Raw genomic sequence first — 26,218 nt, 5'->3', positions numbered from 1 at the left:
TCAGCTGGTCGTGTTAGCATAAGGCTACGTTTTCTCATGTTGTCAGCTGGTCGTGTTAGCATAAGGCTACGTTTTCTCATGTTGTCAGCTGGTCGTGTTAGCATAGGGCTACGTTTTCTCATGGTTAAAGCTTAAGCAAGAGGTCACAAGTATGGACCCATTAAACATCAAAGCTACAGTACAAAATAAACACTTTTACTCACCAAAAGCAGGATCTTCCTCATCTTTCACTTTGACATCCAGTACAACAGACTCCTCTACCGCTGCAGACACCTGCTGCCGTGATCCCTGTCCAGGAGCTTGGCTCAGGCTAGTCACAGCTCCGGCATGGAGACAGGACTGATTTGCTGATGAGGAGAATTTCTCTCTGCAGAGAGAGCAGGGGTGAGGTTTCGCCTTAGTGTGAACTCGTTGGTGTCTTTTGTGGAGTGGTGAAGCTGAGAAACTCTTATCACACTGAGAGCAGTGGTACGGGTTCTCTCCGGTGTGCTGTTGCATGTGTATCTTGAAAGTACACGATTGGCTGAATTCCTTCCCACATTCTGAGCAGCTGTATTGTGCGGCACTAGTGTGGGATTTTTTGTGTCTTGCTAGAGAGCTACGGTGAACAAAGGTATTTTTACAGGATGTACACTGGTAAGGTTTCTCTCTATCAGCATAGACAAAAACACTAATTTCCTCCTCCTCCTCTTTGACATTAATTGCCAGCTCCTGTTCCTCGTCTTCGATCTTGATATTCATAGTTCGACTGCCTGATGACGCCGTATCTGAAATTCCCAGTGTACACGGGTTGCTATGGTTACTGGCATGGCTGCATTGACGTTTGCGAAGACCTTTGGTCGAAGCGAAACCCCTCCCGCAATCAGAGCACTCGTAAGGTTTCTCTCCAGTGTGCATAGTCTGATGCTGCCTCAGCCTCGATGGTGACTCGTATCTCTTCCCACACTGTGAGCATTGGTAAGGTTTTGGTGTGGGTGCTCCTGTATGGCGTCGTACGTGTCTCGATAGAGTTCCCTTACAGCCAAAGCTCATCTCGCAGTAGGAGCACTGGTGAGGTCTCTCCCCTGTGTGCTTTCTCATGTGCATCTTCAGTTCATATGCAGAGAAACATTCCTTTCCACAATCGGAGCACGGGTGCTTCTTTGTCGCGTCTGGCTGCTTCTCTCCAGGGTGAGTCATCTGATGTCTTTCCAGGTGGGGCTTCAGTGTGAATCGCTTCCCGCACACAGAGCACTGGTAAGGCTTCTCTCCTGTATGTGTTCGGAGGTGTCTCTTCAGTTTGGAGGGGTGAACAAAATCTTTTCCACATACTGGACAGACGGAAGACTCCTTAGCAGGTTTTGTGTGTGTTCTCAGGTGTCTGTTGAAATTAGATGGGTGAGCGATCTCTATACCACATTCTGGGCAGCGCCAAAGCTTCTTAGCCGTAGGATTCTCCTGGTGCTGTTCAGGTTCTGCTGGTGCCCCATCACTAGAGTTAGAACTCTCTCCTCTTTCAACTGGAAAATAAGAGGGGGGGGGGTCATTCAACCTCAAAAAACACACGAAAAAGGCTTTCAACACCCGCCCTCTGAGATTGTTCTGAAATCGTTTCTATAGTTACTAACAGAAAAGAGAAGCGTTTGATACATTATTTTTTGTTCAGATGTAATTTGATCTCTGAGAAATTCAGCTCATTTGATTGCACCCAAATTGGCCTTTCTAATTTAAGTGATTCATATGATTTTCAGTAAATATAGTTCCGGACGTCCAATTAAAATGGTCAAAAGTCATCCGCAGACACCAATCTCACCCTGTCACGCCCTGACCATACACCGCAGACACCAATCTCACCCAGACAGCCAGTGTTACAGTATCAGTTCTTTACAGTGCCTTGAAAAGTATTCACCCCCTTGGTGTTTTTCCTATTTTGTTGCATTACAACCTGTAATTTAAATAGATTTTTGGGGGGGTTTCATGTAACGGACAGACACAAAATAGTCCAAATTGGTGAAGTGAAAAAAAATTACTTGTTTCTAAAAAATAAAAAACTGAAAAGTGGTGCATGCATATGTATTCACGACCTTTGCTATGAAACCCCAGAATAATATCTGGTGCAACCAATTACATTCAGAAGTCACATAATTATTTAAATCAAGTCCACCTGTGTGCAATCTAAGTGTCCCATGATCTCAGATATACACACCTGTTCTGTAAGGCCCCAGAGTCTGCAACACCACTAAGCAAGGGGCACCACCAAGCAAGCGGCACCATGAAGACCAAGGAGCTCTCCAAACAGGTCAGGGACAAAGTTGTGGAGAAGGTGTTGAGATATAAAAAAATATCAGAAACTTTGAACATCCAACGGATCATTAAATCCATTATTTAAAAAATAGAAAGAATATGGCACCACAACAAACCTGCTAAGAGAGGGCCGCCCACCAAAACTCACAGACCAGGCAAGGAGGGCATTAATCAGAGAGGCAACAAAGAGACCAAAGATAACCCTGAAGGAGCTGCAAAGCTCCACAGCGGAGATTGGAGTATCTGTCCATAGGACCACTTTAAGCCGTCCACTCCACAGAGCTGGGCTTTACAAAAGAGTGGCCATAAAAAAGCCACTGCTTAAAGAAAAAAATAAGCAAACACATTTGGTGTTCGCCAAAAGACATGTGGGAGACTCCCCAAACATATGAAAGAAGGTGCTCTGGTCAGATGAGACTAAAATTGATCTTTTTGGCCATCAAGGAAAACGCTATGTCTGGCGAAAACCCGACATTTCTCATCACCCCGAGAACACCATGTTTTTCCATCGGCAGGGACTGGGAAACTGGTCAGAATGAAAGGAATGATGGATGGCACCAAATACAGGGAAATTCTTGAGGGAAACCTGTTTCAGTCTTCCAGAGATTTGAGACTGGGATGGAGGTTCACCTTCCAGCAGGACAATGACCCTAAGTATACTGCTAAAGCAACACTTGAGTGGTTTGGTCTTAGAATGGCCTAGTCAAAGCCCAGACCTCAATCCAATTGAGAAGCTGTGGTATGACTTAAAGATTGCTGTACACCAGCGGAACCCATCCAACTTGAAGGAGCTGGAACAGTTTTGCCTTGAAGAATGGGCAAAAATCCCAGTGGTTAGATGTGCCAAGCCTACAAAGTACTGACTTTGGCGGGGTGAATAGTTATGATACTCAAGTTCTGTTTTTTTGCAAGCCCCTGTATGTCTGACAAGAACTGCGGCTTGGAGTATTGCTTATTCGTTCTTTGTAATGCATTCCCTGTTCAGACAAAATTGCCATTGAAAATGCTTGCATTATTTGACATTAATTATTGTGGAAGAACCAGGTTTTGCCCACTAGAGTTTGGTTACGGCATCCGGCTGCTAAGAGATGGACAAACTGGCTTGACTTGTGAGGATGACCACACAATTTATTTTCATCATGATCAAAAGCTATTGGTTTTCTACCCAAAGTTGCAAGGAAAATGTTTTGATCCATTTAATAAACACAGGAGACCAGTAAAATGTATACAATGATGTGGCAGCAGCAGGAACAGCGGCATCTGGTGGGAAAAACCTGGTACTTGCACACAAATTTATGGTAAATAATGCAAGTTATTTAAATGGTTAATTTCAACGAACAGAGGGAAAAAAACATCACCAGATTCACAGGGAATGCATTACATAGTACGGAGAAGCAATACTCCAAGCCGCTACTTCGTACTACTTGTCAGACAGAGAACTGATACTGTACACTGGTTAAGGTGAGATTGGCATTGGGGGGTCGGTTGGTGCCTATTAATCATTATATATTGGATTTCTCATACACTACATGGTCAAAAGTATGTGGACAGCTGATTGAACATCCCATTCCAAAATCATGGCCATTAATATGGCCTCACTTTGATATGGACTCACTTCCACCAAACTTTACAGTTGGTACTATGCATTCGGACAGGTAGCGTTCTCAAACCCAAATTAGTCCGTCGGACTGCCAGATTGGGAAGCGTGATTCATCACTCCAGAAAACACGTTTCCACTGCCCCAGAGTCCAATGGCAGCGAGCTTTCCACCACTCCATCCGACGCTTGGCATTGCGCATGGGGATCTTAGGCTTGTGTGTGGCTGCTCGGCCATGGAAACCCATTTCATGAAGCTCCCGACGAATAGTTCTTGTGCTGACGTTGCTTCCAGAGGCAGTTTGGAACTCGGTAGTGTGTGTTGCAACTGAGGACAAGACGATTTTTACGTGCTACAGCACTCGGCAGGCCCGTTCCGTGAGCTTGTGTGGTCTACCACTTCACAGCTGAGCCGTTGTTGCTCCTAGACGTTTGCACTTCACAATAACAGCACTTACAATTGACCGGGGCAGTTGAGCTCTTCAGTACGGGCCATTCTACTACCAATGTTTGTTTATGGAGATTGCATGGCTATGTGACTGATTTTATTTTATAAATGTTTTCAATTTCATTTTACATGTTTTATTTTTCTACCCCTTTTTCGTCAATATCTAATTGGTAGTTACAGTCTTGTCCCATCGCTGCAACTCCCGTACTGACTCGGGAGAGGCGAAGTTCGAGAGCCATGCGTCCTCCGAAAAACATGACACCACCAAGCCACACTACTTCTTGACACACTGCTCGCTTAACCCGGAAACCAGCCGCACCAATGTGCTGGAGGAAACACCGTACACCTGGCGACCGTGTTAGCGTGCATTGCGCCCGGGCCTGCCACAGGAGTCGTTAGAGCGCGATGGGACAAGGACAACACGGCCGGCCAAACTCTCCCCTAACCCGGGTCAATTGTGCGACACCTTATGGGTCTCCCGGTCGCGGCCTGGGAACGAACCAGGATCAGTAGGTGACACAGCTAGCGATGCACTGCCTTATACTGCTGCACCACTTGGGAGGCCCTGCCTGATTTTATACACCTGTCGGGTGCGGCTTAATTAGCCAACTCCACTAATTAACAGTATGTCCATGTAGTGCATCTTACTCAATGGTAGGAATAGGTTTGGTCCAGATCAGATGTTGGTATTTATTGACTATTACGTGAATCCTATAAATCAAAAGGGCCAATTTGGATGCAATCAATTAGCTTAATTTCTCAAAGATGAAATGTAATTTCAACAAAATAATGTTGCAGGAATGCTAATCTTACCTGTTACTACCTACAGACACCATTTCATAAGAATCATTGTGATGGTGGGTGTCATGGCTGAAATGACATGGAAGAATTCAGGGGTAAACAAAATGTATTACTATTTTCTAGCTATTATCGGTCATTGTCCTGTGTTTTTATTCCATAAACAATTCACCTTTTATTGAATTAAACAGATAGTGTGACCATCTGTAGATAGACTATCAACAAACTCTTCTGTTGATAAGAAACTGCTTGCCAATGTTAGGTTGGGGTTATGTTTAGAATAAGGGTAAGGTTAGAGAGCTAGTAGATAGATAGTTGACATGCTACTGATAGTCTGTAGAGAAATTACAGGTGGATTTAAAATTAAACTGCTATGTGTGTAATGGAACTGTATAATCTCTGAGATTTAATTAATTAAGCATGTTTATTTACCAGTATTATCCACGTCCCAGTCTTCCTCCTCCTTGACTACAATGTTAAATCTGGGTATTTCACTGCAGTTGTCGATGTCTCTATGGTTAGAGTCAGGAACCAGTGACTCTGGAGGGTTGGGTTCAGTGGAGCAGGAGAGAGGGGGGTTGGACGGGTCCGCAGAATCCTAAAACAAAGAATAAGAGTTAAAGGGGCAATCTGTGGTTGCTACATTCATTTCATGACATATGAATTACTTCTATATACCCATTGATTCTTGAAGAATATAACTTATAAATGCCTCATGAGCGTAGTTCAACTGTGATGCCCCATCAGAACCCAAAATCTAAACTTGTTTTACTCTGATGTTTGTAAACAAAGTAAATGTAAACAAACACTATATAACATCAAAACATGGTTAAAACGATCATTTTCATATCATGGATGGTCAGTGCTTGCATCAATAGCCCTGTTTATGAATTTGAGAGTGGTTACATTTCTTCAGCCCATCCCTCAACTTTTTATGAGCTTTTAAGAGGGGAAGCAAGACGCTTTGTGATTGTTTCAACTTATGATTGCCGCTTTAATAAATAGCTAAATGATTTTGCTAACTAGCTAATACTTTAGGCATATCCATCCCGACTGGTTTAGCATTAGTTATAGTCATTCTCACCTCCATCGTGAATTCTTCAGAAATAGTTTCCTATGAAAGAGTTGGCTCACTGAATTAAACTAAAGCAGATTCCTGTCAAATCCCCGACAGTTCACCACGAGGTCACATTAGCTAGCGGATTACTTTCCATACAAAACTATTCGACAACTCAGTTAGCTAACTATTTAGGCCAACGATAGCGATAATTTACTTTAGACCCGATAACAAAACTATATGAAATGGTCGTTGAAAATATCGCTAGCTCCACGTATATAGTCCAGGTTGGGCAATATCAGTCTAATTTAAACGGTATCAAATGATATCAGACACATTTCACACTAGCAAACTAACTCATCTAATGTTTGCTAGCTATCAACATGAGCATATTCTTTCTTCCAGGCCAGCTTCCGGGTTAGATTCTTCTGTCAATCTGCAAAACAGCAGAAGGCTCTACGGGACACTAGCTTGTTACTAACGTTACAGTTTGAACATATTGAACATTTTTACCGGTACAATTAATAATATATGCATGGTTAGCTACCAGCTAGCTACATTAGTGTCTTCCTGCTTCCGGTCTTATTTCCGGTCCGTCCTAGACTCTGCTGCCGACTCATTCTGCGTTACCGCCACCACCAGTTCATATTTTTCTATGGCGTCATGGCGGTCCGCAAACAAACGTTTAAGTGCATGCCGCCACCTACTGTGCTGGAATGTACGATCAATCATGATCTGACCAATTCTGTACCACCATGAAAATATCATAACAACCAAATACTAACTTCTACCCCCCCCCCCCCCCAAAACACTCCCAAACCCTCCTACCCCATTAAACTAAATCTACAGTACACTGGGAAAGTATTCAGACCCCTTGACTTTTCCACCTTTTGTTACGTTACAGCCATATTCTAAAATGTATGAAATCATTTTTTTCACTCATCAATCTAAACACACAATACCCCATAATGTCGAAGCAAAAACAGGTTTTTAGAACATTTTGGAAATGTATATAAAAAAACAACTGAAATATTACAGATTTATTTTAAAATAAATGAATAATCACCACATTTACATAAGTATTCAGACCCTTTACTCAGTACTTTGTTGAAGCACCTTTGACAGCGATTACAGCCTCAAGTCTTCTTGGGTATGACGCAACAAGCTTGGCACACCTGTATTTGGGGAGTTTCTCCCATTCCTCTCTGGAAATACTCTCAAGCTCTGTCAGGTTGGATGGAGAGCGTTGCTGCGCAGCTTTCAGGTCTCTCCAGAGTTGTTTGATTGGGTTCAAGTCCGGTCTCTGGCTGGGCCACTCAAGAACATTGACTTGTCCCGAAGCCACTCCTGTGTTGTCTTGGCTGTGTGGTTAGGGTCATTGTCCTGTTGGAAGGTGAACCTTCACCTGAGTCTGAGGTCCTGAGCGCTCTGGAGCAGGTTTTCATCAAGGATCTCTATGTACTATGCTCCGTTCATCTTTGCCTCGTTTCTGACTAGTCTCACAGTCCCTGCCGCTGAAAAACATCCCCACAGCATGATGCTGCCACCACCATTCTTCACCGTAGGGATGGTGCCAGGTTGTCTCCAGATGTGACACTTGGCATTCAGGCCAAAGAGTTCAATCTTGGTTTTCATCAGAGTAGAGAGTCTTGTTTTTAGTTTTTAGGAGCCTTATGGAAAACTCTAAGTGGGCTGTGAGGAGTGGCTTCCGTCTAGCCACTCTACCATAAGGGCCTGATTGGTGGAGTGCTGCAAAGATGGTTGTTCTTCTGGAAGGTTCTCTCATCTCCACAGAGGAACTCTAGAGCTCTATCAGAGTGACCATCAGGTTCTTGGTCACCTCCCTGACCAAGGCCCTTCTCTCCCGATTGCTCAGTTTGGCCGGGCAGCCAGCTCTAGGAAGAGTCTTGGCAGCTCCAAACTTCTATTTAAGAATGATGGAGGCCAGTGTGTTCTTGGGGATCTTCAATGCTGCAGACATTTTTGTGGTATCCTTCCCCAGATCTGTGCCTCAACACAATCCTGTCTCGGAGCTCTACGGACAATTCCTTCAACCTCATGGCTTGGTTTTTGCTCTGACATGCACTGTCAACTGTGAGACCTTATATAGACAGGTGTGTGCCTTTCCAAATCATGTCCAGTCAATTGAATTTACCCCAGGTGGACTCCAATCAAGTTGTAGAAACATCTCAAGGTTGAGCAATGGAAACAGGATGCATCTGAGCTCAATTGCGAGTCTCTTAGCAAAGGGTCTGAATACTTATGTAAATGAGATATTTCTGTTTTGTTTTTATTTGCTAAAATGTCTAAAAACATATTTTTGCTTTGTCATTATGGGGTATTGTGAGGAAATTTTTCTTTATTTCATAAATTTTTAGATAAGGCTGTAACTTAACAAAATGTGGAAAAAGTCAAGGGGTCTGAATACTATCCGAAGGCACTGTATATCATACTGAAACACCCCTTAGTATTGTTCAGCATGTCAAGAACCATTTCAACAGTAACATCTGTTACCCCCAATATCTCTCTGTCTCCACAATAACCTTCAATCTGGCATTTCTGCTTTCCACAACCCGAGCCGTATTGATAACCTACCAATAAAAGCTACGAAGTCAACTTGAGTCGTATTGATAACCTTACCAATAAAAGCTATGAAGTCAACTTGAGTCGTATTGATAACCTTACCAATAAAAGCTATGACGTCAACTTGATTCATTATCAAAGTGTCCTGGAACCCATGTCAGGACCAGCAGAAACACCGGCCCCGACATCATGACTCATTTTATATCTCTGAGCCTCTTTCTGCACCTGGCATCTACCAAACGCTGCACAATTGTCACGCCCTGACCTTAGAGATCCTTTTTATGTCTCTATTTTGGTTGGTCAGGGCGTGAGTTGGGGTGAGCATTCTATGTTTTAGTTCTATGTTTTCTATTTCTATGTGTTTGGCCGGGTGTGGTTCTCAATCAGAGGCAGCTGTCTACCGTTGTCTCTGATTGAGAATCATACTTAGGTAGCCTTTTCCCACCTGTCTTTTGTGGGTAGTTGTTTTCTGTTTTGTGTCTGCACCAGCCAGAACTGTTTCGCTTTCGTTCTCCTGTTTGTTGTTTTTGTCAGATGTTTTTTTTTTTTTTTTGATTAAATCATGAACACTTTAAACACCTTGGTCCACTCTTCCTTCAGCCCACGAGAATCGTTACAACAATGTCCCTCCCTCCCCCACACACAATTACAACACAACCTTCACATTGCAGTAATCATGTTCCCCTTCACACTTGGCACATCGTTTCCTTCCTTTACATTGAACAGCTACATGTTCCATTCTTTGGCATTTAAAACACTGCAATAGGGCCAAATTCTCTGACATTGAAACTGATGAATCCTCTCTGTACATGTCTGAGCAGCACTGATAAGCTTTCACTTCTTTGACCCTCTTTCCTACTGATGAACCTTCTGGCCTCAATCTCTCTGCCTCCCTTCACATGTTCTTTAATATCATCTGTGGACAGAGATATTGGGACACCAGTGGCGACTCCCCTCAACCTAACAGAAGCACCAGGAACATGGTTTTTCATCTTCTTCTCGTCACCACTTTTCACTCCAACACATTACTGCTCTTACTTCCTACCTTCCCCACCAGTTCAGGAGCACATCAATGTGCCCCGTTACAGGAAGCTGGCTGCTCTTACTTCCTACCTTCCCCACCAGTTCAGGAGCACATCAATGTGCCCCGTTACAGGAAGCTGGGCGAATGACGCAATGTCACAATTTCACAGGAGAGGCGTTTGAACGTCAACCAATTGTTGTTTTTTCTTGTTCCAGAAATGCCTTCTTGAACATGTCAACTTTTCATGTACCTTAATAACAAACTCCTATATAACATGTCAACTTTTCATGTACCTTAATAACAAACCCGTATATAATATGTAAATATAAATAAAAAATGTGAAATCACAAAGCTGTTTAGACGCAGAGAAAATCCAGAGTCTTGCCTCGCCGTGATTGGTGGTGATGTTTGTATTAGCACTTCATCCCAACTGTCAAACAGGGAAAAGCAGGTGGATTAGATTAGGGGGCGCTGAGTTCAAAGTTCAAAGTTGGTTGAAGATTAATGTCCTGAATCGACAACAGTAGTGTCGAGAAAAAAAACTGGAACAACAATGAAATTGTCTAAAATTGGAGTGGAGGTAAACGTCTATGAATGATAACGATTCGCTTCTTGTTCAGATGCATTTGTTGAGTGAGGATGCATATGTAGAGAAACCCGTTTGAGGTGTTTAAAATGTTGAAATACGCACCGGGAAAAGTGGAGTCTGTCAGAGTGACCAGGAGTGGTCTTATTTTGATTCGTTGTATTTCTGAAGAACAGAGGAAGTTTGCAGTGGGCTTCAAGAGAATCCGGACAACAGAAGTATCGTGCTTTGAACTTGGGAGTAGAACACCAGTCAGAGGAGGTCATCTGGGGTGGAGACGGATGTTCAGGTTGAATACATGAAGACAATTCCTGGTGTGGTTGGTTCCCGGCGTCTGACCCGCTGGGTGAATGGAGAAACAGAAGAAAGTCTGTCGATCCTGTTGTTTTATGATGAAGAGCATCTACCTACACATGTGAAGCCTGGTTATGTCAGATACACTGTAAGAGCTTTCATTCCCAAACCACTCCAGAGGAAGTAAAGGATCTGGCCGTGTTTCAAGTGTATAAGGAAGAACGGTGTGTAGAAGGACGACAGTGTGGCAATTGTGGTTGGGATCACGATCCTGAGTTCCTGGAGTGCCCTGTAAGGGGGAAGGAGATTGAGGGGGCAGAAGTTAGAGCAGTCAATCGAATCTCCTATGATGGAGTGCTCCATCAGATGACCTGGCCTCCACAATCACCCGACCTCAACCCAATAGAGATGGTTTGGGATGAGATGGACCGCAGAGTGAAGGAAAAGCAGCCAACAAGTGCTCAGCATACGTGGGGATTCCTTCAAGACTGTTGGAAAAGCATTCCAGGTGACTACCTCATGAAGCTGGTTGAGATAATGTCAAGAGTGTGCAACCCTGTTAGCAAGGCAAAGGGTGGCTACTTTGAAGAATCTCAAATATAAAATACATTTTGATCTATTTAACACTTTTTTGGTTACTACATGATTCCATGTGTCATTTCATAGTTTTTATGTCTTTACTGTTATTCTACAATGTAGAAATTAGTACAAATAAAGAAAAAGCCTTGAATGAGTAGGTGTGTCCAAACTTTTGACTGGTACTGTATATGTTTATTAAGAAAGATTAGATTTTTAGCATTTATAGCAATGGTTATCAACTGCATTGAAGGGATGTAACGTAAGTCACAGAAAATAGAGGTTGTGGTGGCAGCTGCAGAGGTATTTGTGTGTGAGAGACTTGACATCAGAAAAGTTCCAGGGTGTGTTAAGTGGTGGTGTCCCATCCTTTCAGGCTGTTGACCTGAAGTAGGACTAAATAGATTTAAATAGTGGAGTAGGGTGGTGTTTCCTTTTCTATTTTACTGAGTGTTAGATGGAAAAATAAACAAATTCCCTATCCCAAGCAAAGTATAAGGGAGTTATACTCCCGTCCAGTAGGTGGCGGTAATGCAGCAATTACTGGATGCCAACTGCTGTTAAACCTCATCGAAGAAGAAGCAGCCCATGATTGGTTGAGATAATAAGGGGGCTGGGACATTCACGAGAAAGAGTCCATTCTGTCACTCAAGGCTTCTCTGTCAAATGGCACCTCCTGCTCTCTGTTACCGTGGAGATTTGAAAGATCCATTGGATTTAGTCACATGTTCATCCTGGACAACATGCAACGTGTAGCTACAGGTCTCAATAATAATGTTGTCCAGTGGTGACTTCACCATGTCAACCTTGTTGGGGAAAACAATTTTTTTTTAGATGAATGCCAGCAAAGCCACTACAATATAACTGTAAACAATACATTAAAATGAACTATAAACGGTGACAAATGTTGCACACAAACTTTTAGGGTCTACACATGAATCTGTCCGAGAGTGGAGCGGATGGCCGACTAGCTTCAATAAGGATGGTTTCTACTGACTCCTTGTGGATTTGTCTAACTGGATGAGAACGGCATTCTCCTTCAATAATAATGAACGTCGACATGAGTTTTAACTTTTGAAGCCATACACACACACATTAGTACATTCACGTTCAGTAAATTCACAAAATGATTGTTCTTTTATAATTAACACTTAGCTCTTAAGTATAAGCAACTGCAAGAAAACGAGCTGCGATGAGGCCTGTTCATACAGCAATTCCCGAAATGGACAGCGACAGAAATTCAGATGATGTTGAGGCCTTAACCGCAGAGAAAGACAGAAACCCAGACTCAGCGGTTAGCCTGCTATTTGAAGTATTTTATTAGGCCTAAAAAGGAAGGACAATACAATCACAAGGATTCACTTTTATAGACGGACAGACGCACTGAAAAAGGGAAAACAACCCCTGCAATATGAGCTGGAATTACATGGGTATATTACTGAACTTTTTGATGAACAAAAATATTTGAACGGGAAGAGACTGTCACTGGCAAACATGGTTACGAGGAAGGGATACTATAATATAATATGTTGTTGGGTCTCTATCTCACCACCCTCATGGAGAAAATCACCAGAGATAATTATAACACACAAAGTAAGGAAAAACAATTAAATGCATCATTCTTATATTACCTAAAATTATTAATAAGATACTAATGAGATAGACCTATATAAGCAATATAACAATGCAGATGTACAAACTATGACAAAAAGCTCTGGCCACATTCAGCACAGCTGTAAGGTTTCTCTTCTGTATGAACTCTATTGTGCATTTTAAAGGTCTTATCTTGCTAAACCCTTCCCACAAACAGAACAGGGGTAAGGTTTCTACCCTGCGTCTCCTTTGTATGTCCAGAAGTGTTGTTTCAATAGGTCTGCTCGTCTAAAACTCTTCCCACACACAGAACAGCTGTACGATTTCTCTCCTGTGTGCATTGTCATTTTGTCTTTTCAGATCAAATAACCGTTGCCAGTCTTTCCCACACACAGAGCAACTGTATCTCTGAGCTTTGAGATTCCCCTAGGTTTCTTTAGGTTCTCCTGATGTAGAGGCTCTCCCCTCCGAACGCTCATCTGTGTGAATGAGAAAACATAGGTTAAAAGGTCCAGTGTAGTCAAAAATGTGATTTCCTGTCTTTTATACACATTTCCACACTATGAGGTTGGAAAAATACTGTGAAATTATGTTAATACCCTTTTAGTGCAAGAGCTGTTTGAATTTTGACATTTCAGCCTGTTTTGGTGGGATGGAGTTTTGGCCTGCCTGGTGACATCACCAGACGGTAAAGTAGTTAACAGACCAATAAGAGAGTTCCAAACCTCTCTGCTAATAACAGCTAGTTTTCAGTTACCCCTCCCTACTCAGACAACTCTGACAGTCCCAGCAAAACCCTTGCTTGAGATGTTGCTTGTTTATTTTTTACCATTTTAATTGAAAACAATCACAGTAAGGTACTTACTTTTTACCCAGAAATGATTTCATATGGAGTTAAAAATGGCGGCATTGGATTTTTAAATAAAAGAGCGATGTTCATTCAAAGTCAATATTGTATTAATGTTATTCATGGCTGTTCTGCTTCCACTTACCGAGACGATGAAGATCCCAACCAACCTCTTCTCCATCTGAATTAATCAGACCACCAACTTCCTCTTCCTCATCTTCTCCCTCCCTCTCTCCTTCAATTGGAACAGGGTTTTGAAACTCAACAGGTGGTAAACCAACATGTGTTTTCTGGTGTCTCTGAAGTTTTTGAGAACTAATGAAGCTCTGGCCGCATTTAGCACAGTTGTAAGGTTTCTCTCCTGTATGATATCTGTGGTGGACTTTAAGGCCTGCTAATCTTACAAAACTCTTCTTGCAGACAGGGCAAGGGTGTCGTTTCTCTCCAGTGTGCACTGACTGGTGGTCTTCAAGATACCCCTTCTCACTGAAACACTTCCCACACACAGAACAGTAGTGGGGTTTCCCTGCATGTTGCAGAGAGTGGTCCTTTAACTGATCTGGACGGCTGAAACACTTCCCACACACAGAACAGCAGTGGGGTTTCCCTGCGTGTTGCAGAGAGTGGTCCTTTAACTGATCTGGACGGCCAAAACCCTTCCCACACACAGAGCAGGAGTAAGGTTTCTCTTCTGCGTGTAACCACTGGTGCCTTTTCAAGGCTGATGCGAAACCAAACCTCTTGTCACATTTGGAGCAGACGTAAGGTTTCTCTCCAGTGTGCACTTTCTGGTGGTCTTGAAGATGTCTTTTTACACGAAACTGCTTTCCACACACAGAGCAAGGGTATGGCTTTTCTCCTGTGTGTATTCTCATATGTATTAGCAGTGATGATAGCTTTTGGCAATCTCTTCCGCACACTGAACAGCAGTGAGAGCTCTTTGCTGTGTGATTCTCCTGTTTTGATTTAGGTTCTCCTGATGTAGAGTGACTCACTTCACTGTCAGTGCAGTGGTCATGTCTCTCTGCTGTGGGATAAGATTGGATGGATAAACGATGCGAAAATGTGGAATTGTCACTATAGTTTTAAAAGTTATGTATACATTTTTTTTTCTTCTATTCAACCCCTTACAGAATAAATCCCTTTAACTTACCAAAAGCAGGATCCTCCTCCTCCTCTTTCACTTTGATAACCAGTGCTGGTATAAGACCATGACTCTCTCCTGTGTGCGTTCTCTGGTGTTTGGTAAGATTTGACGATGAAGAGAAACTTTCCCCGCACACGGAGCAACTGTACAGCTTCTCTCCTGTGTGCATTGTCTGGTGTTTTTTCAGGTTTCCTTTGTCACTGAATTGCTTCCCACAGACAGAGCAGGAGTAAGGTTTTTCTCCTGTGTGAGTTCTCATATGTATTTGTAGTTTTGATAACTTGTGACAGTTTTTTCCACACACTGAACAAAAGTGAATCTTCTTAGCTGTGTGATTCCCCTGGTGTTGTTCAGGTAGTCCTGATGTAGCGGGACTCCCTTCGCTCTCAGAGCAGTGGTCATGTCTCTCTGCTGTGGGATAAGATGGGATGGATAAACAATGTGTAATGTGGAACTAACTATATACAGTGGGGAGAACAAGTATTTTGATACACTGCCGATTTTGCAGGTTTTCCTACTTACAAAGCATGTAGAGATCTGTAATTTGGTACACTTCAACTGTGAGAGACGGAATCTAAAACAAAAATCCAGAAAATCACATTGTATGATTTTTAAGTAATTAATTAGCATTTTATTGCATGACATAAGTATTTGATCACCTACCAACCAGTAAGAATTCCGGCTCTCACAGACCTGTTCGTTTTTCTTTAAGAAGCCCTCCTGTGCTCCACTCATTACCTGTATTAACTGCACCTGTTTGAACTCGTTACCTGTATAAAAGACACCTGTCCATACACTCAATCAAACAGACTCCAACCTCTCCACAATGGCCAAGACCAGAGAGCTGTGTAAGGACATCAGGGATAAAATTGTAGACCTGCAGAAGGCTGGGATTGGCTACAGGACAATAGGCAAGCAGCTTGGTGAGAAGGCAACAACTGTTGGCGCAATTATTAGAAAATGGAAGTTCAAGATGACGGTCAATCACCCTCGGTCTGGGGCTCCATGCAAGATCTCACCTCGTGGGGCATCAATGATCATGAGGAAGGTGAGGGATCAGCCCAGTACTACACGGCAGGACCTGGTCAATGACCTGAAGAGAGCTGGGACCACAGTCTCAAAGAAAACCATTAGTAACACACTACGCCGTCATGGATTAAAATCCTGCAGTGCACGCAAGGTCCCCCTGCTCAAGCCAGCGCATGTCCAGTCCCGTCTGAAGTTTGCCAATGACCATCTGGATGATCCAGAGGAGGAATGGGAGAAGGTCATGTGGTCTGATGAGACAAAAATAGAGCTTTTTAGTCTAAACTCCACTCGCCGTGTTTGGAGGAAGAAGAAGGATGACTACAACCCCAAGAACACCATCCCAACCGTGAGGCATGGAGGTGGAAACATCATTCTTTGGGGATGCTTTTCTGCAAAGGGGACAGGACGACTGCACCGTATTGAGGGGAGGATGGATGGGGCCATGTATCGCGAGATCTTGGCCAACAACCTCCTTCCCTCAGTAAGAGCATTGAAGATGGGTCGTGGCTGGGTCTTCCAGCATGACAACGACCCGAAACACACAGCCAGGGCAAGTAAGGAGTGGCTCCGTAAGAAGCATCTCAAGGTCCTGGAGTGGCCTAGCCAGTCTCCAGACCTGAACCCAATAGAAAATCTTTGGAGGGAGCTGAAAGTCCGTATTGCCCAGCGACAGCCCCGAAACCTGAAGGATCTGGAGAAGGTTTGTATGGAGGAGTGGGCCAAAATCCCTGCTGCAGTGTGTGCAAACCTGGTCAAGAACTACAGGAAACGTATGATCTCTGTAATTGCAAACAAAGGTTTCTGTACCAAATATTAAGTTCTGCTTTTCTGATGTATCAAATACTTATGTCATGCAATAAAATGCAAATGATTTACTTAAAAATCATACAATGTGATTTTCTGGATTTTTGATTCCGTCTCTCACAGTTGAAGTGTACCTATGATAAACATTACAGACCTCTACATGCTTTGTAAGTAGGAAAACCTGCAAAATCAGCAGTGTATCAAATACTTCTTCTCCCCACTGTATATTTTTTCCCTTTCAATAACTGAAAATAATGCAAAGATAGTTTTTTTTTTTTTTTAAGTTAGGCAATTCCTGCCCTTACAGAATAAGTCCCTTTAACTTACCAAAAGCAGGATCCTCCTCCTCCTCTTTCACTTTGATAACCAGTGCTGATGTTAGACCACACTCTTCTACAGCCACCGACACTTGACTCTCTCCTGTGTGCAACGTCTGGTGTTTTTTCAGGTTTCCTTTGTCACTGAATTGCTTCCCACAGACAGAGCAGGAGTAAGGTTTTTCTCCTGTGTGAGTTCTCATATGTATTTGTAACTTTGATAACTTGTGACAGTTTTTTCCACACACTGAACAAAAGTGAATCTTCTTAGCTGTGTGATTCCCCTGGTGTTGTTCAGGTAGTCCTGACGTAGAGGGACTCCCTTCACTGTCAGAGCAGTGGTTAGGTCTCTCTGCTGTGGGATAAGATAGGATTGAAATGAAAAACTATGTAAAAATGTGGAACTGTAACGATATATACTTTTCCCTTAGAATAACAAAGTAATACAAAGATTGATAAAAACAAATGTTTTTCTATTCAAACCCTTACAGAATAAGTCCCTTTAACTTCTCTAGGGTAGGGGGCAGCATTTCCACGTTTGGATGAAAAGCATACCCAAATTCAACTGCCAGTTACTCATCCCCAGGAGATAAGATATGCATATTATTAGTAGATTTGGATAAAAAAACACTCTGAAGTTTCTAAAACTGTTTGAATCATGTCTGTGAGTATAACAGAACTTATTTAGCAAGCGAAACCCCGAGGACAAACCATTCAATGTTTTTGTTGTTGTTGAGGTCACTGTCTTTTCAATGAGTTTTCATTGGGAAACCAGATTTCTAAGCAAATTGCTTGCAGTTCCTACGGCTTCCACTAGATGTCAACAGTCGTGAGAAATAGGTTGAGGTTATTCCTTTGTGTAATGAAGAAATACGGCCATCTTGAAGTTTAGGCACTCCAGGTGTCCTGGACATGCGCTTCAATCAAACAGAAGGCATGCTACATATCGTTTTAATCCTGTATTGAATTGTATCGATTATTAACGTAAAAAAAATACCTAAAGTTGTATTACAAAAGTAATTTGACATTTTTTGGCAAAGTTTACAGGTAACCTTTGAGATATTTTGTCGTCACGTTTGAGCAAGTTGGAACCGGTGTTTTTCTGGATGAAACGCGCCAAATAAAATGGACATTTTGGATATATATCGACGGAATTAATCGAACAAAAAGGACAATTTGTGATGTTTATGGGACATATTGGAGTGCCAACAACAGAAACTCGTCAAAGGTAAGGCATGAATTATATTTTTATTTCTGCGTTTTGTGTCGCGCCTGCTGGGTTGAAATGTTCTCTCTCTTTTGTTTACTATAAGTGCTATGCTCAGATAATAGCATCATATGCTTTCGCTGAAAAGCCTATTTGAATTCTGACATGTTGGCTGGATTCACAACCAGTGTAGCTTTAATTTGGTATCTTTCATGTGTGATTTAATGAAAGTTTGATTTTATAGTAATTTTCATAGTAAATCATTTTAATTTGGTAGCGTCTTATTTTAATACAGTAGCGTCTTATTTTAATACAGTAGCGTCTTGCCTAAACTCAGATTTTTGGATATAAATATGAACTTTACCGAACAAAACATATGTATTGTGTAACATGAAGTCCTATGAGAGTCATCTGATGAAGATCATCAAAGGTTAGTGAATAATTTTATCTCTATTTCTGCTTTTTGTTACTCCTCTCTTTGGCTGGAAAAATGGCTGTCTTTTTCTGTGACTTGGCTCATACCTAACATAATTGTTTGATGTGCTTTCGTCGTAAAACCTTTTTGAAATCGGACACTTTGGCTGGATTTACAACAAGTGTAGCTTTAAAATGGTGTAAAATACTTGTATGCTTGAGGAATTTAAATTATGGGATTTCTGTTGTTTTGAATTTGGTGCCCTGCAGTTTCACTGGCTGTTGACGAGGTGGGACGCTACCGTCCCACATACCCTAGAGAGGTTAACTTACCAAAAGCAGGATCCTCTTCCTCCTCTTTGATAACCAGTGCTGATGTAAGACCATACTCTTCTACAGCTACAGACACTGGACTCTCTCCTGTGTGCGTTCTCTGGTGTTTGGTAAGATTTGACGATAAAGAGAAACTTTCCCCGCACACGGAGCAACTGTACAGCTTCTCTCCTGTGTGCATTGTCTGGTGTTTTTTCAGGTTTCCTTTCTCACTGAATTGCTTCCCACAGACAGAGCAGGAGTACGGTTTTTCTCCTGTGTGAGTTCTCATATGTATTTGTAGTTTTGATAACTTGTGACAGTTTTTTCCACACACTGAACAAAAGTGAATCTTCTTAGCTGTGTGATTCCCCTGGTGTTGTTCAGGTAGTCCTGATGTAGAGGGACTTCCTTCACTGTCAGAGCAGTGGTCAGGTCTCTCTGCTGTGGTAAAGACATGAGTATGGATTAACTCAAATTAATCAACACCCCGACTGAGTCAAAATGTTTGTTCCTGACTAAACAGAAAATAAATACTGTAAAATTATAGGATCCATACTTTTCCTGAAAATGCTACATGTTAGCTTTTCCCATGAGATAGCTTAGGGCTAACTGTGCCAGGTTAACCACCAGAGGGATATTTTAAACCTCCAAATCAAATCAAATCAAATGTTATTGGTTGTTTACACAGAGTATTCTGCCGTTGTTATAGCAGGTGAAGCTAAATGCTTATGTTTCTAGCTCCAACAGTGCAGTATTACCTAACAATACAAAACAATACATACAAATCCCACCAAAATGTATCAGAACAGTCCGGAATATATATAGAATGGTGTTTATAGACAGTAGTTATATAGAATGGTGAGTATAGACAGTATGGACAGTACATGAATAGAAAAGGTGTGTACAGCAGTAGTTATATAGGATGGTGTGTATAGACAGTAGTTATATAGGATGGTGTGTATAGACAGTAGTTATATAGGATGGTGTGTATAGCAGTAGTTATATAGGATGGTGTGTATAGACAGTAGTTATTATAGGATGGTGTGTACAGACAGTAGTTATATAGGATGGTGTGTACAGACAGTAGTTATATAGGATGGTGTGTACAGCAGTAGTTAAATAGGATGGTGTGTACAGCAGTAGTTTTATAGGATGGTGTGTATAGACAGTAGGTATATAGGATGGTGTGTATAGACAGTAGTTATATAGGATGGTGTGTATAGACAGTAGTTATTATAGGATGGTGTGTATAGACAGTAGTTATTATAGGATGGTGTGTATAGACAGTAGTTATACAGGATGGTGTGTATAGACAGTAGTTATTATAGGATGGTGTGTATAGACAGTAGTTATATAGGATGGTGTGTATAGACAGTAGTTATTATAGGATGGTGTGTATAGACAGTAGTTTTATAGGATGGTGTGTATAGACAGTAGTTATTATAGGATGGTGTGTATAGACAGTAGTTATTATAGGATGGTGTGTATAGACAGTAGTTATTATAGGATGGTGTGTATAGACAGTAGTTATACAGGATGGTGTGTATAGACAGTAGTTATATAGGATGGTGTGTATAGACAGTAGTTATATAGGATGGTGTGTATAGCAGTAGTTATATAGGATGGTGTGTATAGACAGTAGTTATATAGGATGGTGTGTATAGACAGTAGTTATTATAGGATGGTGTGTACAGACAGTAGTTATATAGGATGGTGTGTACAGACAGTAGTTATATAGGATGGTGTGTACAGCAGTAGTTAAATAGGATGGTGTGTATAGACAGTAGTTTTATAGGATGGTGTGTATAGACAGTAGGTATATAGGATGGTGTGTATAGACAGTAGTTATTATAGGATGGTGTGTATAGACAGTAGTTATATAGGATGGTGTGTATAGACAGTAGTTATATAGGATGGTGTGTATAGCAGTAGTTATACAGGATGGTGTGTACAGACAGTAGTTATATAGGATGGTGTGTACAGACAGTAGTTATATAGGATGGTGTGTACAGACAGTAGTTATATAGGATGGTGTGTACAGCAGTAGTTAAATAGGATGGTGTGTATAGACAGTAGTTTTATAGGATGGTGTGTATAGACAGTAGTTATATAGGATGGTGTGTATAGACAGTAGTTATTATAGGATGGTGTGTATAGACAGTAGTTATTATAGGATGGTGTGTATAGACAGTAGTTATACAGGATGGTGTGTATAGACAGTAGTTATTATAGGATGGTGTGTATAGACAGTAGTTATATAGGATGGTGTGTATAGACAGTAGTTATATAGGATGGTGTGTATAGACAGTAGTTATACAGGATGGTGTGTATAGACAGTAGTTATATAGGATGGTGTGTATAGACAGTAGTTATTATAGGATGGTGTGTATAGACAGTAGTTATTATAGGATGGTGTGTATAGACAGTAGTTATATATAATGGTGAGTATAGACAGTATGGACAGTACATGAATAGAAAAGGTGTGTACAGCAGTAGTTAAATAGGATGAGCATTGACTAGAATACAGTATATACATATGAAGTCGGTAAAACAGTATATAAACATAATTGCACATCATCTGCACATCTATCACTCCAGTATTAATGCCAAATTGTAATTATTCGCCTCTATGGCCTACCTCACTTTTACATTTTTTTATTTAACCACGTAGGCCAGTTGAGAACAAGTTCTCATTTACAACTGCGACCTGGCCAAGATAAAGCAAAGCAGTGCGACACAAACAACAACACAGAGTTACACATGGAATAAACAAACATACAGTCAATAATATAGTAGAAAAGTCTATATACAGTGTGTGCAAATGAGGTAAGATTAGGGAGGTAAGGCAATAAATAGGCCGTAGTTGCGAAGTAATTACAATTTAGCAATTAAACACTGGAGTGATAGATGTGCAGAAGATGATTGTGCAAGTTGAGATACTGGGGTGAAAAGGAGCAAAAACAAAATGGGGATGAGGTAGTTGGATGGGCTATTTACAGATGGGCTATGTACAGCCCATTACTATGTAAATGTATTAGTTGACATGCTACTGATAGGCTGTAGAAAATCAACAGGTGGACTATCCAAATAAAGTGTTACCAATTAAACTGCTATATATGGAATGGAACTGTATAATCTCTGAGATTTAATTAATTAAGCATGTTCATTTACCAGTATTATCCATGTCCCAGTCTTCCTCCTCCTTGACTACAATGTTAAATCTGGGTATTTCACTGCAGTTGTCGATGTCTCTATGGTTAGAGTCAGGAACCAGTGACTCTGGAGGGTTGGGTTCAGTGGAGCAGGAGAGAGGGGGGTTGGACGGGTCCGCAGAATCCTAAAACAAAGAATGAATTAGTTATATATACCCATCAGAACCCAAAATCTAAACTTGTTTTACTCCGATGTTTGTAAACAAAGTACATGTAAACAAACACTATATAACCTCAAAACATGGTTAAAACTATAATTTTCATATCATGGATGGTCAGTGCTTGCATCAATAGCCCTGTTTATGAATTTGAGAGTGGTTACATTTCTTCAGCCCATCCCTCAACTTTTTATGAGCTTTAAAGAGGGGAAGCAAGATGTGATTGTTTCAACTGATGATTGCCGCTTTAATAAATAGCTAAATGAATTAGCTAACTAGCTAACACTTTAGGCATATCCATCCCGACTGGTTTAGCATTAGCTATAGTCATTCTCACCTCATTCATCGTGAATTCTTCAGAAATAGTTTCCTATGAAAGAGTTGGGTCACTGAATTAAACGAAAGCAGATTCTTCTCAAATCCCCGACAGTTCACCACGAGGTCACATTAGCTAGCGGATTACTTTCTATACAACTCAGCTAGCTAACTAGCTAGGCCAACGGTAGCTATATAATTTACTTTCCTAGACCAGATAGCAAAACTGTATGAAATGGTCGTTGAAAATATCGCTAACTCCACTTATATAGTCCGAGTTGGGCAATATCAAAGTCTAATTTAAACGACATCAAATGATATCGGACACATTTCCCACACTACCAAGCTAAACTAGCTATCTATCAACAGAAGCGTCTTCTTTCATCCCGGCCATCTTCTGGGTTAGATTCTTCTGTCTATCCGCATTACCTCAAATCAGCAGGAGGCTCTTTGGGACACTAGCGTGTTACCAACGTTACAGTTTGATAGAAACCTGAGGAATTATTGACAATATTTACCTCTACACTAAATAATATATTCATGGTTAGCTACCAGCTAGCTACATTAGTCATTTCCTCTTTCCGGTCTAACTTCCGGTTCATACTAGACTCTCCTGCCGACTCATTCTGCATTACCGCCACCACCAGTTCATATTTTTCTATGGCGTCATGGCGATCCGCAAACAAACGTTTAAGTGCATGCCGCCACCTATTGTGCTGGAATGTACGATCAATCATGATCTGACCAATTCTGTACAACCATGAAAATATCATAACAACCAAATACTAACTTCTACCAGCCCCCCTCCCCTCCCCCCCAAAACACTCCCCAACCCTCCTACCCCATTAAACTGTATGCATATCATGCTGAAACACTCCCCCCTTAGTATTGTTCAGCATGTCAAGAACCATTTCAACAGTAACATCTGTTACCCCCAATATCTCTTTGTCTCCACAATAACCTTCAATCTGGCATTTCTGCTTTCCACAACCCGAGTCGTATTGATAACCTTACCAATAAAAGCTATGAAGTCAACTTGAGTCGTATTGATAACCTTACCAATAAAAGCTATGAAGTCAACTTGAGTCGTATTGATAACCTCACCAATAAAAGCTATGAAGTCAACTTTATGCATTATCAAAGTGTCCTTTGACACCAGACATTCATGAGAGCAAGATTTCTGAACAGGCCTCCAAACCAGCAGAAACACCAGCCAGGACCAGCAGAAACACAACCAACATTAGGTCCAGTTGTTCCATCATTCCACTGTAGTTCCATCATTCCTCACTGTAGTTCCATCATTCCTCACTGTAGTTCCATCATTCCTCACTGTAGTTCCACCAATCTGTCTTAACAGCCTCTGCATACTATACATCATGACTAATTCTATATCTCTGAGCCTCTCTCTGCACCTGGCATCTACCAAATGCTGCACTATATTTGTCACATGCGCCGAATACAAACAGGTGTAGTAGACCTTACCGTGAAGTGCTTACTTACAAGCCCTTAACCAACAATGTAGTTCAAGAAAAATATTTACTAAAATAAACAAAAGTTTAAAAAATTATTCAAAAAGTAACACAAGAAAATTACATAACAATAACGAGGCTAACCGAGTCAATGTGCGGGGTTACAGGTTAGTCGAGGTAATTTGTACATGTAGGTAGGGGCAAAGTGACTGTGCATAGATAATAAGCAGCGAGTGGCAGCAGTGTAAAAATAAAGGAGGGGGGTCAATGTAAATAGTCCGGAAGGCCATTTGATTCATTGTTCAGCAGTCTTATGGCTTGGTGGTAGAAGCTGATAAGGAGCCTTTTGGACATAGACTTGGTGATCCGGTACCGCTTTCCATGCGGAAGCAGAGAGAACAGTCTATGACTTGGGTGACAGGAGTCTTTGACAATTTTTTTGGGCCTTCCTCTGACACAGCCTAGTATATACAGTACCAGTCAAAAGTTTGGACACGCCAACTCATTCAACCTGTCAAATGTCAGTGAGGACACTTGCTAGTTGGTCCGCGCATGCTTTGAGTAGATGTCCTGGTAATCTGTCTGGCCCCGCGGCTTTGTGAATGTTGACCTGTTTATAGGTCTTGCTACGGAAAACGTGATCACACAGTCATCCGGAACAGCTGGTGCTCTCATGCATGCTTCAGTGTTGTCCCGCTCCTTGAAAGTGGCAGCTCTAGCCTTTAGCTCGGTGCGGATGTTACCTGTAATCCATGGCTTCTGGTTGGGACATGTATGTACGGTCACTGTGGGGGCGACATCGTCAATGCACTTCTTGATGAAGCCGGTGACTGAGATGGTATACTACTCAATGCCATTGGCTGAATCCCGGCACATATTCCAGTCTGTGCTAGCAAAACAGTCCTGTAGCGTAGCATCTGCGTCCTCTGACCACTTATGTATTGAACGAGTCACTGGTACTTCCTGCTTTAGTTTTAGCTTGTAAGCAGGAATCAGGAGGATAGAATTATGATTAGATTTGCCAAATGTTGTATGTGTATTTATTAGGGATCCCCATGTTGCCACGGCAGCAGCTACTCTTCCTGGGGTCCAAACACAGCAAAGCGTCCACATTACATATAAAACAACAGATAACGCAGGGAACTATGTTTGTACTGAATGAACTAAAGATAAAACAGTACATCATATAACATCCCTCCACCACCACAACATGTTCAATACCACCATACAACAATACCACATATCCACAACATGTTCAATACCACCATACAACAATACCACAACATGTTCAATACCACCATACAACAATACCACAACATGTTCAATACCACCATACAACAATACCACATATCCACAACACAACATGTTCAATACCACCATACAACAATACCACAACATGTTCAATACCACCATACAACAATACCACATATCCACAACATGTTCAATACCACCATACAACAATACCACAACATGTTCAATACCACCATACAACAATACCACATATCCACAACATGTTCAATACCACCATACAACAATACCACAACATGTTCAATACAACACAACATGTTCAATACCACCATACAACAATACCACAACATGTTCAATACCACCATACAACACATACCACAACATGTTCAATACCACCATACAACAATACCACATATCCACAACACAACATGTTCAATACCACCATACAACAATACCACAACATGTTCAATACCACCATACAACAATACCACAACATGTTCAATACCACCATACAACAATACCACAACATGTTCAATACAACCATACAACAATACCACAACATGTTCAATACCACCATACAACAATACCACAACATGTTCAATACCACCATACAACAATACCACAACATGTTCAATACCACCATACAACACCACCACAACATGTTCAATACCACCATACAACCATACCACAACATGTTCAATACCACCATACAACAATACCACATATCCATACCACAACATGTTCAATACCACCATACAACAATACCACAACATGTTCAATACCACCATACAACAATACCACAACATGTTCAATACCACCATACAACAACACCACATATCCACAACACAACATGTTCAATACCACCATACAACAATACCACAACAACGTGTTCAATACC

General features: G+C 41.4%; 2 protein-coding genes across 4 annotated transcripts; both read right to left on the bottom strand.

Moving 5' to 3' along the window:
* Window positions 1–164: 164 nt before the first annotated feature.
* LOC139568391 (zinc finger protein 135-like) lies at window positions 165–6,722 on the bottom strand. The gene is made up of 3 exons (XM_071390177.1): window positions 6,210–6,722; window positions 5,558–5,723; window positions 165–1,499 (listed from the first exon to the last, which is right to left on the bottom strand). Exons 1-3 carry the CDS (start codon window positions 6,213–6,215, stop codon window positions 196–198), a joined length of 1,476 nt encoding a protein of 491 aa, XP_071246278.1. The 5' UTR covers window positions 6,216–6,722; the 3' UTR covers window positions 165–195.
* Window positions 6,723–12,540: 5,818 nt separating this feature from the next.
* LOC139568388 (zinc finger protein 420-like) lies at window positions 12,541–23,271 on the bottom strand. Of its 3 annotated transcripts, none has more exons than XM_071390172.1 (7): window positions 23,122–23,271; window positions 22,090–22,255; window positions 18,937–19,359; window positions 16,993–17,337; window positions 14,839–15,243; window positions 13,831–14,712; window positions 12,541–13,317 (listed from the first exon to the last, which is right to left on the bottom strand). In XM_071390172.1, the coding sequence occupies exons 1-7, from the start codon at window positions 23,143–23,145 to the stop codon at window positions 13,265–13,267; spliced, it is 2,298 nt and encodes a 765-aa protein (XP_071246273.1). In that variant the 5' UTR covers window positions 23,146–23,271; the 3' UTR covers window positions 12,541–13,264. The 3 variants fall into 3 exon arrangements, with proteins under 3 accessions (XP_071246273.1, XP_071246274.1, XP_071246275.1); XM_071390173.1 differs by having other exon boundaries at window positions 14,839–15,240; XM_071390174.1 differs by having other exon boundaries at window positions 22,626–23,205.
* Window positions 23,272–26,218: the final 2,947 nt, after the last annotated feature.

The sequence above is a fragment of the Salvelinus alpinus genome, chromosome 2 (assembly GCF_045679555.1).
Source record: "Salvelinus alpinus chromosome 2, SLU_Salpinus.1, whole genome shotgun sequence".
Classification (NCBI taxonomy): Eukaryota; Metazoa; Chordata; class Actinopteri; order Salmoniformes; family Salmonidae; genus Salvelinus; species Salvelinus alpinus.
Note: the sequence above shows the minus strand (reverse complement) of the source record. Positions and strands in the feature narration are given on the sequence as shown.